At 27.3% G+C, this 14,309-nt stretch overlaps 1 protein-coding gene across 1 annotated transcript; it reads left to right on the top strand.

Moving 5' to 3' along the window:
* Positions 1 to 4,274: 4,274 nt before the first annotated feature.
* On the top strand, positions 4,275 to 13,717 carry LOC129981580 (uncharacterized). Its single transcript, XM_056092480.1, has 2 exons — positions 4,275 to 4,555; positions 12,301 to 13,717. Exon 2 carries the CDS (start codon positions 12,518 to 12,520, stop codon positions 13,679 to 13,681), a length of 1,164 nt encoding a protein of 387 aa, XP_055948455.1. The 5' UTR covers positions 4,275 to 4,555; positions 12,301 to 12,517; the 3' UTR covers positions 13,682 to 13,717.
* Positions 13,718 to 14,309: the final 592 nt, after the last annotated feature.

Below are 14,309 nucleotides of genomic sequence, written 5' to 3'. Positions count from 1 at the left end.
GCATGATTATTTACAAGAAAGCGCAGCGCAGCACGAAACAAATTCAATACACGTGGTGACCTTTGACACCTGAAGGAATGATCAAAATTAAACCGATGTTGTTTCCAGAGAAACACAATTTTATTGATATAGATTTGGACATTCTATAGATATAGACATTCACCCTGCTTCAAAATCTTCCATTTTTGTCAGAACCTTCAAATATTCTTAATATACAGAAAGCGAATTTTCTGCTTAAGGATGACATTTAGATCATTCCCATTCTATTTTATCCAATTGGAATCGGCAATTTGATAGATGTGGAAGTTAATGACTGCAATTCTTGGGAATTACAGTTAACAAAATATACACGTACAATATTGTTTATTAGCAAATATGTCAAATGCTGCATTGTAATGATTTTTTTTATGAACATACTAAATCGCTTATATTATACATTATTTTCTTCTGAAAAATAAATGAACTGGTAGTTTGGAACAGTCATATAAGAATTTTAATTCATTTTAATATACAATAGAAGATGCCAAATGCTTTTGATATAAAAACACTAAAAATGATATTAAAATCACGTCCTGATTATTAATATAGAAGAGAAAGATTACTATTTTAATTATCCTTAAATTTATTTCTAATATATAAAACCATTTTTCATTGCCTTCGCCAGGAAAAATTTTGCAATTTTAAAAATTAATTAGCATGTTTTACTTAATGTTTTTTAATTTATATGCTTTACTTAAAAAGCCACACAACGCTCCTTTCATAGCAGAATTGAGAAGTGAAAATATTTGAATGATATAAAACATTTCTCTAATTTTTTTTCTCATCCAATCTAAAATTTGAATTTTTAAATTTTAATGAATATTTTAAAAATTGGTAAAATGTTTACACTTGAAAAATAAATTTATTCAGGTATATTTTTAATTAGCTGTTTTTACGTCGAATGAATCACAAGTCTCTTTTTTTTTTCTTTTTCATTATCTGGTGGATTCATTACTTGCTGTGCACCTCTCAATCCACCCCTTCTCCCTGCTTTTTTTATATCAATTATAAATTATTTATTTCTATTCTTTTTTTGTAAAGTGATATGAAGGATTCATTTTACGTTTTTACTTACCATTTTATCATTTATTACCGAAAGACTAAATTATGCATTAAAATTTAATGAAGATATTATAGCATAGTATACAGAATACGCAGATTTGATTTTTTTTTCTTTTTTTAAAAATTTTGCCTCTGTATCTAGTCTAATATCTGCAACATATCAACTGATGAACGACTTAATTATGATATTAGGTTTGGAAATGTGCAATGCTCATTTGCCTCACAATGATGAAAATGTTTCAAAGGTGCATATAAAACCATATAAAACACAATATTATGTTATCAAAACTATAGAGACACTTTCGGATGTATGTATTTTCAAAGTTTTTCTAGAAAAACGCGACAACCAAGCCTTTGAACTTCAATCACTTGTGTACTTGAAATATAAACACGATATAGATATCTAAAAATTCGCGCCTAAGATCATGCAGGAGACTGACCAGAAATCGATAAAGAAAAAAAAATGATTTGGAATTATTCCGTATTATTCCAAGTAGATAATGATTTAAAATCTTAAAAAATGATTTTATTTATTTTATGTCATACTTAGGGATTGCAATACCGGTATACCGGGATACCGAATACCGGTATTTTGAGCCATTTGCACAATTTTGTAATACCGGTATTCACAAGTTTGAATACCGATTTTTCGGTATTTACTAGAAAATTTTTAAATTGTCTCCACTATATGTTCAGGCATCGCGAACATAGCAATATATTATACTTTTTTGTTTTTATGTCTCCCTAACAGGCGAAATTAATTAGCTAATGAATGGCTTAATTAATTGCTTAAATCTAAATTAGTGAAACATGGATTATCCCTGAAAAAAATATAGTATCCATAACGACTGATGGAGCAACAATTATGAAAAAAGTTGGAAAGTTGATTGGTGCAAATCAGCAGTTGTGCTATGCACATGGAATTCAATTAGGAGTAATAGATGTACTATACCAAAAATATAAAGAACAGAAGAATCCAAATACTGTGGATATAGACACTTCGGATTCCAACTTTGAAAAGAGTAAGAGTGAGAGTGATATTGACAATGAAGATAATGACAATGAAATTGTTGAAGAAGATATTGCTAATGAGGATGAAATATTAACCTATCAAGAATTGCTTCCTGTAATTTATAAAGTTCGAAAAATAGTTAAAATATTTAAACGTTACCCTATAAAAAGGATATATTACTAAAATATATACTCACTGAAAATGAAACAGAATCTATGTTAATATTAGATTCTAAAACACGTTGGAACAGTTTACTCCTCATGATGGAACGATTTTTGAAACTGGGAAATCCAATCCAAAAAGCAATAATTGACATAAACCTGTAAATTAATTTTTCAGATAGTGAATTCAACTTAATATCCAGAACTATACCAGCTCTACTTCCAATAAAACTGACTATTGAGGCATTATGTCGGAGAGATTCTAATTTATTAACAGCTAATGCAACAGTAAATTTCATGTTGCAGTCACTGAAAGAACAGCGTACATTAGTATCTGAAGAATTATATATTACATTGAAAAATCGCTCAAAAGAAAGGCATACCGAAATAGAAAATGTCTTATGGTATTTACATAATTCTAATGATTTTAAAAATGAAAATGAAAAGAAGAAAGGAAAATAACCAATTCAAATCTGATTAAGTTAGAGTAAAGATTCTTAATTTTTTTTTCCCACAAACCTATCCACATTCAGAATTCGGTTCAATTATCGAAGATTATGATGTCACTACTGTCAATAGGGAAAAGGAATTGTCTCTTGAACAAAAATTAGAATCAGCGATAAATAAAAAAATTTCAACGAACCAAAATACAGTACAGAAATCAGCTATATTCAAAAGCATCCGACTGGAAATCGATTTATTTGAAGATGAGGGATTTAGAGATAAATACTTTGAAAAAGTATATAGCGCATTGCTAAGAGTACCACCAACTAGCGTCGACGCCGAAAGAGCGTTTTCGACAGCTGGTCATTTTTACACAAAATTACTTTTCAGACTTAATGACAGTACGATTGATGCATTATGTTTTTTTAGATCATATTTCAAAAATTTGTAATAGTACCAAAAACTGAATAGTGATATTTACACTTTTTTGTGATTTAAATACTTAATTACTTAAATACTTAATAATTACTTTTTTGTGATTATATACTGTTATAATTTATAAGTTACAAATTATTTTTCGTGATATTTACACTCTCTAACAAAACTTTCAAATAAAAAAACGAAACACCTGTGTTTTCTTTCTTTTTCCAAAATTTCTAATACCGGTATTAAAACCGGTATCCCGGTATTAAGATTTAAAAAATACCGAATACCGGTATTGAAATTTTGGTCCGGTATTGCAATCCCTAGTCATGCTGATATGCAATTTCGTAAAATCGGCAAACAAATTTGAGAAGATAAAAAATATTAGTCAAGAGACAAAAAAATTTCCTTCAGTTTTTTTGGTTCTTAATTGCGGAGTTTCAGTTAAACTATACAAAATAATTTAAAGTTTCCTCTCAGACTTAAAATTGATTCTTAAAAAATTCTGTCTGAAATTGTCCATTATGAGTATATATATTTTAAAAGCATATGATTCAATTATAGCATATTTTCTACTTATAATTCCAAACCCAGACATATAGAGCTAATTATATAAAAATTACAAACAATAAGTCAGTAAGATTCATAAACATATTGGAATTGTTGAATTTCTGTTGCTTTTAAAGAGCGGGCAAATGATGAAGGGTCTCCTATCAATGATATTCTTTGAACTTCAAATATCAAGTATTTATAGTGATTTCTAATATATATATATATATATATATATATATATATATATATATATATATATATATATATATATATATATATATATATATATATATATATATATATATATATATCAAAAAGCATTTTCATGTTTATAGATTTATTATCGATAATATTGGAATTATAAAATAGAAAAAAAATCATTATATGATTTTATTATGAATTTCATATATATTAGACTTCTAACATCACGGTATATTTTTTTACATTGAAATTAAAAACATTCAGATATTTTATGCTTTATTTATCCTGCAGATATTTCAATTTCGAATAACAGATGGCGCCGATTTTGCAAAAATAACAGCTTCAGCACTCGGATCTTCCATTCTCGGAATCCACCATCTCAGTGAGTGTCTTTTTCCACTAGACTTGAAGGTTCGTTCGGCATATCATCGGATTTTAAAAAAATTTTCCTCTGAAATTGGACACACATGTTTTCCGAAGAGATAAAGAAGTTCTTGCTTTTGTTGCTCTGCATTTTTTGGGTCTCGCTTCTTGAGTATTTCATCTTTTTGACATCGCAATCACGTTCTTCCTCTCCGGAGAAGTTTTCTTCCCCAGTTGCCTATAGCGACGGAAAAGAATGGCGCCATTGATTTTCACCTACAGCTACACTTCTCTTTTTGTGAGTAATTTTGTCTTAATATTTTTTTCTAGAATACATTCGTTTAAATTTCTATGAGTCGGCTGTATAATCCCATTAGAATGAAATTTTCCTTCTGAAAATACCCCCATCCTGTCGAAAATGATACAAAATTGAAGCGTACGTCATTATTTAAGTAACGGAACAGCAGGTGAAGGAAGTATTGCAACAGGTTTTAAAGTAAGTTTGTATTGAAAAGGAACCGTGCCAACGGTTCCAACATGTAATTTAAAACATTTTAATTTCATGTAAATAAATGAAAAATTATGCGTTAACGGATAAATTAAAACTGATTTATGTTTTTTATTAAAAAAGTGTATTAATTAATGCTAACAATTCTTTGGCAGCATTGTACTCCTTTTCCTCTCAATAATTGAATATTTATCATTTTTAAAATTTATCTATGTACTTTCACATGCATTTTTTTAAGAAATTAGTTTTTAATGAAAATTAATTACATTAAACAATAAAGAAACTTTGTTTTTTTATTATCAAATATTATCATTTCTTTATACTTCATTATTATCTTTCTGATTTAAATTCTAAATATTTTTATTGCATTACAGATTACATTTAACCAAGTAAAATTAGATCTTTCATTTTATATATCTCTTAATTTAAAATGTTAAGTTAGATTTTTTCATTCTAAAGTAAAATGAAATTATTATTTTGATTTATTCGAGTAACATTTATTGAAATCATACATTTAGAATTTTTTTTTGGTTTTACAGTTAATTTACTAGGATTCATTAATTAAAATGATTTAATCATGCTGAAAAGGTCTATAGATGTGGCTAATTAAAGCCAAAATCCTGTATTCTTTGTATGTCAGAAAAGAATTCCCAGTTTTTTGGAAGTTTTTAGAGAAAATTAAATAAACGAAAAATAATTTTGTTCTTTTTCTATTAAGTAAATTGTTATACGATTAAGTAAAGTTTTTTTTAAATTAAATTTTAAACATATTTTAATATATGTTGATCTTAAATTCATGTTCTGAAATATTTTCTAAATGCTGCAGTGTCTTTTATTGTAACATAATTTTTTTAATCATTATTGTTTTGCTTTTGATTCAAGAATTTTTTATCCAATTGCTTTGATGTCTATATCTCTCGCAACAACTTATTTTTTTACTTTTTGTTCTACTCATCAGTGCGTGTTTAATTTTTTTTATTATTCTCTACTTTATAGTGTGCAATACATTTCTAATCCCTCATTATGAATAACAGTTTATATTTATTGAATTGAGGAGTTGATGATGTTACCAATAATAAATCAAAATTTAGTACAAATACATCTTAAACTTGTATTTTATATTTGAAATTATTAATATATTATATTGTTATGAGGGGTACAGTGTTACAGCTGGTGCAAATGAATGGGATTGTTCATTATTTTAAAATATTGCTGGCATTAATCAATTGATAATGATAGCCGAAAATAAAGCTAACTATGCGTACAACCATTTGCATACGGATCATAAAAGGCCAATAAATCATGCTTAGCTCTTTGAATAAAAGTGGGTAGGGATTTATTAGTCTAGGTTTGCTAAAACATATGTTTTCTGTTGGCAAAAGTATTTGGCGAGAAACTAAATTAACTAAATTTTGATACTTAAACACAAGGAAAAAACTTTTGTCTCTATGTGTATATACTGACTCAGTACACACCAGGTCGTCTGCCTATCAAATTTGGCAAATATATACTTTGGATGGTAGGAAAGTGATTTTTTGAATTTTTAATTAGAATTTTAATTAATCAAAAATTAAGAGAAATTTTGACTTTTTTCCGTGATAACTTTCTAAAAATTTACAGTAAAAAATAGTTTTTACTTTCAAATCATACCAGTTCTCTGCATTATTCATTCACAGTCAAAGTATGCTAAATATAGTTCTCAAATGAAAATCAATAAAGTTTAAAAGAAAATATGAAACAGAAACACCTGAACTTAACTATTACTATCACAAGCGATTCCAATTGTTTTAAGATAAGTGGATTATTTAAATGTGCGTTTCAGCTAATTAATAACACACAAGTCAATAAGAGAATTTAACAGTTGATAAATTTGGTACTATTTGAAATTAAATCTGTTCCACGCTTTTGATAAATCTGGTAATCAAATAAATAATTCATATACACATGAAATAAATAACTTAAGAAGCCTGATATAATTATAAAAATACAATTTATCTTTTATTTAAAAATCTAGTATTCTCGTTTATATGAAAACTTTATCTTTTCATACGTAAATATAAACGGAAGATCTTGACTATAAAACATACGTGCTATCTAAGATCTGTATTTTTTTTTACAGAATAAAAATACGCAAGGACTAATAAACCAATAAAATGAATATTGTTTTAAAAATTTTAAGATAATTTACATTAGAGATAACATTATTTTTTGTATTAATATTTTTAAATGCACTGAATTGCATATTTCTTTCTCCCAAATATACGTGTGTTAAATTTAGTACCTCTACATCCAATGGTCGATATTTTAAATAGATTGATAGACGCATATATATACATTCACTTTTATTCTTGGAAGAAAATCTTATTTTGTTAATTAAAACTTCTAGATTAAAAGTCTGAATATTCCACACTTTAATTTTTGAATAATTTTAAACGTAAAATTTGGAAATACCTGTGAAATTTAAAGTATATGCTTCCGTGTTTAAAGTAAATTTTTTCCATTCGCTCTCCTCCCCCCTCCTTTGTGTGTGTGTGTGCGCGCGCGCGCGTATGTTATCAGGTATTTTGTTTTTTAAGTTCCTAAATCAGTCCTTATTTTATTTTATGAATTAAAAATAAAATTCGGGATATTTTAATGGAACATTACAACTGAAAATGGAATAATAATACGTAAGAAAGCATTTTTTAAACTTTTCCCGAATTTACTATTTATTTGATTTTTATAATATCGCAATGAATTAAATATTATTTTAAAATATTCTTAGTGTGATTTCTTTTATCTTTTGTGACATTGTTACAAATTTAGATAATTTTGAAACGCTGTATTGTCTTATTTTTCCATTGATGATGTAAATTTTGAAAGTAGAATGCATAAGAAGCTTATAAAGAATACTTATGATAAATATTAATCGTAAAATGCATATGCAGGTAAGTTAACATAATATTCTAATTGGATGAAGAATTATTTGAATATGACGAGTCTGATTAAATGACAAATCTTAACAAAGAGTGATTAATTAAAAAAGGCAACAAAGAAAACTACCCTCAGCTCTTGATAATTTTTAGTAGTTTTATACTTTCATTTATGACAGATAGCCCTGCAGTCAATTTATTCAAGTCATAATCAAGTATTGATTAAATCAATTTTGGAATTTTATTCTAGTAATATTCCTAATTACCATTTACAAGTTATTTGTTATGCTGTTTTATAATTCTAAAAAATTTGGAGCTTTAAAGTTTAAAAAAATATATTTCCTCCTTTTACAATATTATTTAGAGTGTTATAGAAAGTTGTCTTTTGTTTTCGATATATTGCTTAAAATTAATTTTACGTTTTGACTGTGCACTTTTTTTATTTGTACAATATTGAAATGGACTTTTTAGAAAGGGACATAATATTGCGACTTCAGTTTTCAAAATTTACTACTTAAAATTGCTGAATAAAAATTAAATTAAAATCAATTAAAAAATTTGGAGAGAAAAAGGGCTTTGAGATTTGCATTATCTCAGGGCCCCTGGAAGGTTTAAAACGGCCATGAATTCTTCTGAAAGAAGAAATAATTACATTGATTAAAATATGGAAAAAACGCATAGCTAATCAGTAAACATTTCAATTAGGTGTAGATGTATATTGTTGAAGAGTGTATTACCAGAACTTCATTCAAAACTATTTTTAATGATTTATTGTAAATATAAGAACGATCTTCAATAAAATTAAAGTTACTTAAGAACATATACTACATATATTAATGTAAAAATCATTTTTCTTAATTCTATTTTATTTTTTAACAGTAGATTTGGATTATGGTTTAATAAATAGTGCAACTAGAAGAAAATTAAATTTGAATTCAGCTAATATCTCCTACAAATTTTCGCAGATACAAATGATCAGTTAGCAAAATATTAATATACTTCTGATTTAGAAAGTTGGTTATTTTATGCACCGTATACTTACATTATTTCATATACAAAATGCAAAGTCATACAATGAACAAATAATTTATCTTTATCAGAGTACAGATTTTTAAAAAAATGTAACAATATTTAAATTATATCTACGATGAAAAACAGAAAATTTTAAATTTGTAATGGCTTTATACTCTGGAAACTGATTTTTTTAAAATTGATATAGCATGGAAACTTAACATCCGTAATTGAAAGCTTTTCTTACTACTTACGGAATTTCAAGAATTGCTTTTGCAAGTTTTAGCTCCTTACAAATCATTCCAATACCACTAACCTCATTTAATTGTACTTGAAATTTAAGAAACAACTTTTTTAAGTGCCTATATTTAAATAACATATTTTAATGTTCGAAATTACTGAATTAAATAAACGAATGATGAAGAAATAAATCAAAAATTAGTGAAACGCAATCTCTTTCGTTTAATGCAAAACGTTATATTTATGTAAAGTAATACATTTATATCTGAAATCTTGAAAAAATGATTATTATTTCGAAGTGGGTACACTGTTTATATGAGCAGAAATATCATTATTCAATGTTTTTATCTTGCATTTTTAAATAAATACATTGAAAAGAAATTTATCTTTCATAAAAAGCAAAGTGGAAATTACTCCTATTGTATTAAAACGCATGAAATTATATTAATGAACGTATCGTTAAGTATTCGAAATTGTGTCAAACATCAAGCTAATTCTCGCCAAATATGACACTTTTAGATAACGTTTAAGATGTTGTAACCTCTTCTAGAACGGACCCTTATCAGTAACACAACCGCATTGTAAACGAGACAACTGATTGACAGTTTTATGATTCGTACGCAAAGTGTATTGTACGCAAAAGTCATACAACCCATTTAATCATGCTGAAAAGGTCTATAGATGTGGCTAATTAAAGCCAAAATCCTATATTCTTTGAATGCCAGAAAAGAATTCCCAGTTTTCTGGAAGTTTTTAGAGAAAATTAAATAAACTAAAAATAATTTTGTTCTTTTTCTGTTAAGTAAATTGTTATACTATTATGTAAAGTTTTTTTATTAAATTTTAAATATATTTTAATATATGCTGATCTTAAATTCATGCTCTGAAATATTTTCTAAATGCTGCAGTGTCTTTCATTGTAACATAATTTTTTTAATCATTATTGTTTTGCTTTTGATTCAAGAATTTTTTATCCAATTGCTTTGATGTCTATATCTCTCGCAACAACTTATTTTTTTACTTTTTGTTCTACTCATCAGTGCGTGTTTAATTTTTTTTTTATTATTCTCTACTTTATAGTGTGCCATACATTTTTAATCCCTCATTATGAATAACAGTTTATATTTATTGAATTGAGGAGTTGATGATGTTACCAATAATAAATCAAAATTTAGTACAAATACATCTTAAACTTGTATTTTATATTTGAAATTATTAATATATTATATTATTATGAGGGGTACAGTGTTACAGCTGGTGCAAATGAATGGGATTGTTCATTATTTTAAAATATTGCTGGCATTAATCAATTGATAATGATACCCGAAAATAAAGCTAACTATTATATTTTTATTATATCAAGGCACAAGAATAAAAAAAATTATCTGATGGCTATTTATATTTTATTCCACAAATAATAATATACAAAATCCATTGAGGAGGTTTTACAATTATTTTTTTAAAGTTGTTGAAATGAAGTCACATTTGAATAACGCAGGTTTGGCAACAATGAAATCAACAATGCTGCAGAAAATATCTATCAAATGTCAATGAAGAATAGAAAATATCTATCAAATGTCAATGACTGGTCAATGAAGAATTTTGCCATAAATACTTTATTTATTTGAATTACAAAATTAATAAAAAATATATCGCATTCAGATAATATAAATTATCGAGCAAATGATATAAATTCCTTCTAGTTTTGCCATAGAAAATTTTATGTATTATAATTTAATGGATAAATGCAATACGATCCCACTGCCACTCCAAGCGCATGCAGATATCATTCAGTCCGTTTGATAATACTCGTCCAAAAATGGATATCAGATATGATGCACTATTCTTTATCTGTTAGATCATCTTTTTTAAACGCGGTAATCAATAATTACTGAAGCCAAAATATAGAAATGATCAACTCAATAACATTTTGAAAAAAGAATCCTGTTTTTTTTTTTTAATTTGAAGAGTGACTACTTACAAAAGAAAATAAAGGATATTTTTCCAATTATTATTTTAGAGGTCTTCCTTTAAAGATTACTTAAAACTTACAAGGGAAGCGCACGATGTTGAAAATTCAGTTCAAGATGAGATTTAGTATAAAGGTAGTATGCATTTAGAATGTTCACTCATGCAAATATCAAAGCGAAATGGCCCTCAAACCTTCTGCATAGCTTATATACTAACAATGTGGCGCCGTTAACCACTATTACTATTCGCTCTTTAGCATCGGCGACACATTGTTAGTATATAAGCTATGCAGAAGGTTTGAGGGCCATTTTCTCGAAATTGACTGGCCATTGCGCTTTAATATTTTCCTGAGTGAGCATTCTAAATATATACTACCTTTATACTAAATATCATTCTGAAATGAATTTTCAACCTACTGCTCTCCCTTTGTCAGCAAAATAAAAACGGAAAATGAAATTCAGTTGTTTGTTTCTTAAAGAGTTTTATCCATTTTTTAAAATCTGTAAATATTTTCTTTATAAATCAGTTTGTCATATTAAATTGACTTAACACAACTGATTAAATAAATAGTATAAATTCTTTAAATAGCAGTATATGGTATAAATTCCACAGAGAATTGCCATAGAAAACTACTTGGATGGTGAAGTTGTAATTCAATAGATAAAAGCATTACAATCATCCACCCCACCGACACAATTCTGTTTTCTCTTAATTCGTTAGATAAAAATCTTTCAAAAATGAACATCAAATAAAATGTGCCCTTCATGATTTGTAATGTCCATCGTCCTTCAAACGTAATAATCAATGAATTGATACAAAGGTATAAAATTGTTAATAAAAGCTCAAAATAAGATAATTGTTGCCAAAGTATAAAATTCGATATTATTTTTCTAAGGATTATGAAACACGTAGTAGATCCGTAGATTTTTAATAGAAAAAATGTTTGAATTTAATGGTACCAGCGAAAATTATTGTTGCAACTATGCATAAAGGAATTTACAAAAGATATTAAAGCAGTTGACGATGGGTGATCGTTGAGTTGGTTGTGTTTCAAAAATAATTTTTTTTTGCATTTTGAACAGGTATAAAAATAATATTTATGCGATTATATTTTCAATATTGATCATCAGAGAATGGGAGATTTTTTAGGTTTTTTTTTATTTTATTTGACGAGGTACAAAATGAAATATCTTAAACAATAATACCTTGTACACATATCCATCGACAAACGTGAAATGAATTCTATAGCTCTCTATCCAAAATAGCACAGCAACAGGATTCTTTATTAACAGTAGAGATTACTTTGACTTTAAACCATATAAATTATATTTTTTATATTTCAAAGATTTCTGAAATTTCTACTTATGTATATTTATATATTTTATTCTTTTTTCTTTTCAGTCTGTTTCAATACAAATATCAGGAATAATGAAATCTCACAAGTTGTTTCGTTTGCAACGTCTGTAACCGAACATGGATTCAACTGAACCATTTCATCAAGTCGCATTTTTGTAAAGCAACTTAATCAGTGAAATTCCCTTCTACAAGGAAATGTTTATTGTCTCGATATAAATATAGACAAACTTAAATCTGCTACTTATACGTAGGAAAATATATCATGGCTTTGAATTTCTTACCATCTCTACAACATATAGCAGCTGTTAAAGTGGCATTAACCGTCTATAATGACGACATTATCCACTTCTTTTGCGAATTTGTTAAGAAAGATGTAAATTACAGTGATTCATTTTGTACCAATTGGAGTCAAGAAAAACGAATAAGACAAAGAAGAAAAGAAATTGGTCAGAAATTATCCACACTTCTCCCAAAATTATTCGTAGATCGAATCGTAAACATACTTCAGCCAATAGTTGCTGAAATCTTTTACTGTGTTAGAGACCATTCTAATATCGCTAACCACATTCAGAAGAGTCATATCGCGAATACTTTATGTTGGAAATCAGAAGGAACAATTGACAGAACCGAAACTTCGAAACAACTCATTCGAAACGAAAGCATCGATAAGAGAGTGCGTTTTGTTTTAGCATCTATCTACTTTTTGGAGCAAGATGTTTTGCAATTATGGCAAAGTATGACGGAGGAAGAAAGGGAAAACATTTATCGCATCGACTTTAATCTTGCTGTCAGATTTTGGGTGAAATGTTTGAGAGAAAATGCTGCTTCTCCTTGGAAACAATGGATTCCAGAATACTTAAGTATTGACCAAAAGGAACTTCGATTTTCTAATTTTAAAAATAGAAGTAGGCGCGTAAGAATGAACTTATTTTACAATGAGTTGAACGGTTTGAATAAAAAAAAATTCTTACATAAGTTGTGCCCTTACTTAAGTTGTGATTTACGTGTATGTTATTATTTAACTGTTGAGACTGAACGTGGCAAGATCTTTAACAATTCAGGCTTTTTATTAGATTTACAAATAAAAGATCTGCTCCGTTTCTATTTGGATTGGCCGTTACAAACCCTTTTCCTAGACATGGTAGATCAGATATGGGACCATTTAACTCCAGAATGTTTGGAACATTGCTTGTGTTTTATAGTGTATGATAAAATTTTGAAATGTATGGAAGATTTCGAATATCAGAATCTTTTTAAAGATTTGTGGAATCGGATTCCCGATAATTGCAAAGAACAATTTTGCAGGGATACTCTGATTTGCGCTTTTGCAATGCTGCGTTATGACAGAAAAACGAGCATTTTATGGATTGGGGAATATCTTGAAATATGTAGAGATCTGAATATAGTAGACTTTAGAGATGTATAATCCACGATTTTTTGAATAACAAATAATTTTGCTATTGTTATTTTTATAAGTTTGTTCAAAATATCTGTTATTTCAATCATATTATTAATTAAAATTAGTAATTAGCATTAAATATAAAATTTATTAATTTTAATAATACTTAATTTACTAATTTAAGTAACGTGTGATTGAATTAATTTATCTGTTTCAGCTTAATATCTTAATTTTAATTTTTTTTCAAAACTATTTAATTTCTTTATTGGAGTAAATCATTTTCTGAAAAATTTGAATTAAGTATATATGTCATTTCTTTAAAATGTTCACTTTAGTTCTATATTCTACCAAGAGATGGCGTTTGCAGTAAGCAGAATATATGCAATCAAAGTCTTGTCACAAGCAATTAAAAGTGATCTTTATGGAATAGTGCATAGTCAAATACGAATACCGGGAAGTCAAAGTCACTCCCATGAAGTGGAGCGGTGACTTCACATTTTCCAATGAGGTCTCACACTTTCCAGTGAAGTCACCGCTCCGATAAATTTCAGTGATATGTGGATCAATCATACGATAATTCCAAGAATAACTGGTCAGTTCACTTTTCAAACCATTCACAGATTTCTCCTTTTCTCTTTATTCGTGTTAAGGGGAT

Source organism: Argiope bruennichi, chromosome 8 (assembly GCF_947563725.1).
Source record: "Argiope bruennichi chromosome 8, qqArgBrue1.1, whole genome shotgun sequence".
NCBI lineage: Eukaryota > Metazoa > Arthropoda > Arachnida > Araneae > Araneidae > Argiope > Argiope bruennichi.
Note: the sequence above shows the minus strand (reverse complement) of the source record. Positions and strands in the feature narration are given on the sequence as shown.

What these genes read in the sequence shown, in the direction of transcription:
- LOC129981580 (XM_056092480.1), top strand. Translation starts at nt 12,518, where the DNA reads ATGGCTTTGAATTTCTTACCATCTCTACAACATATAGCAGCTGTTAAA.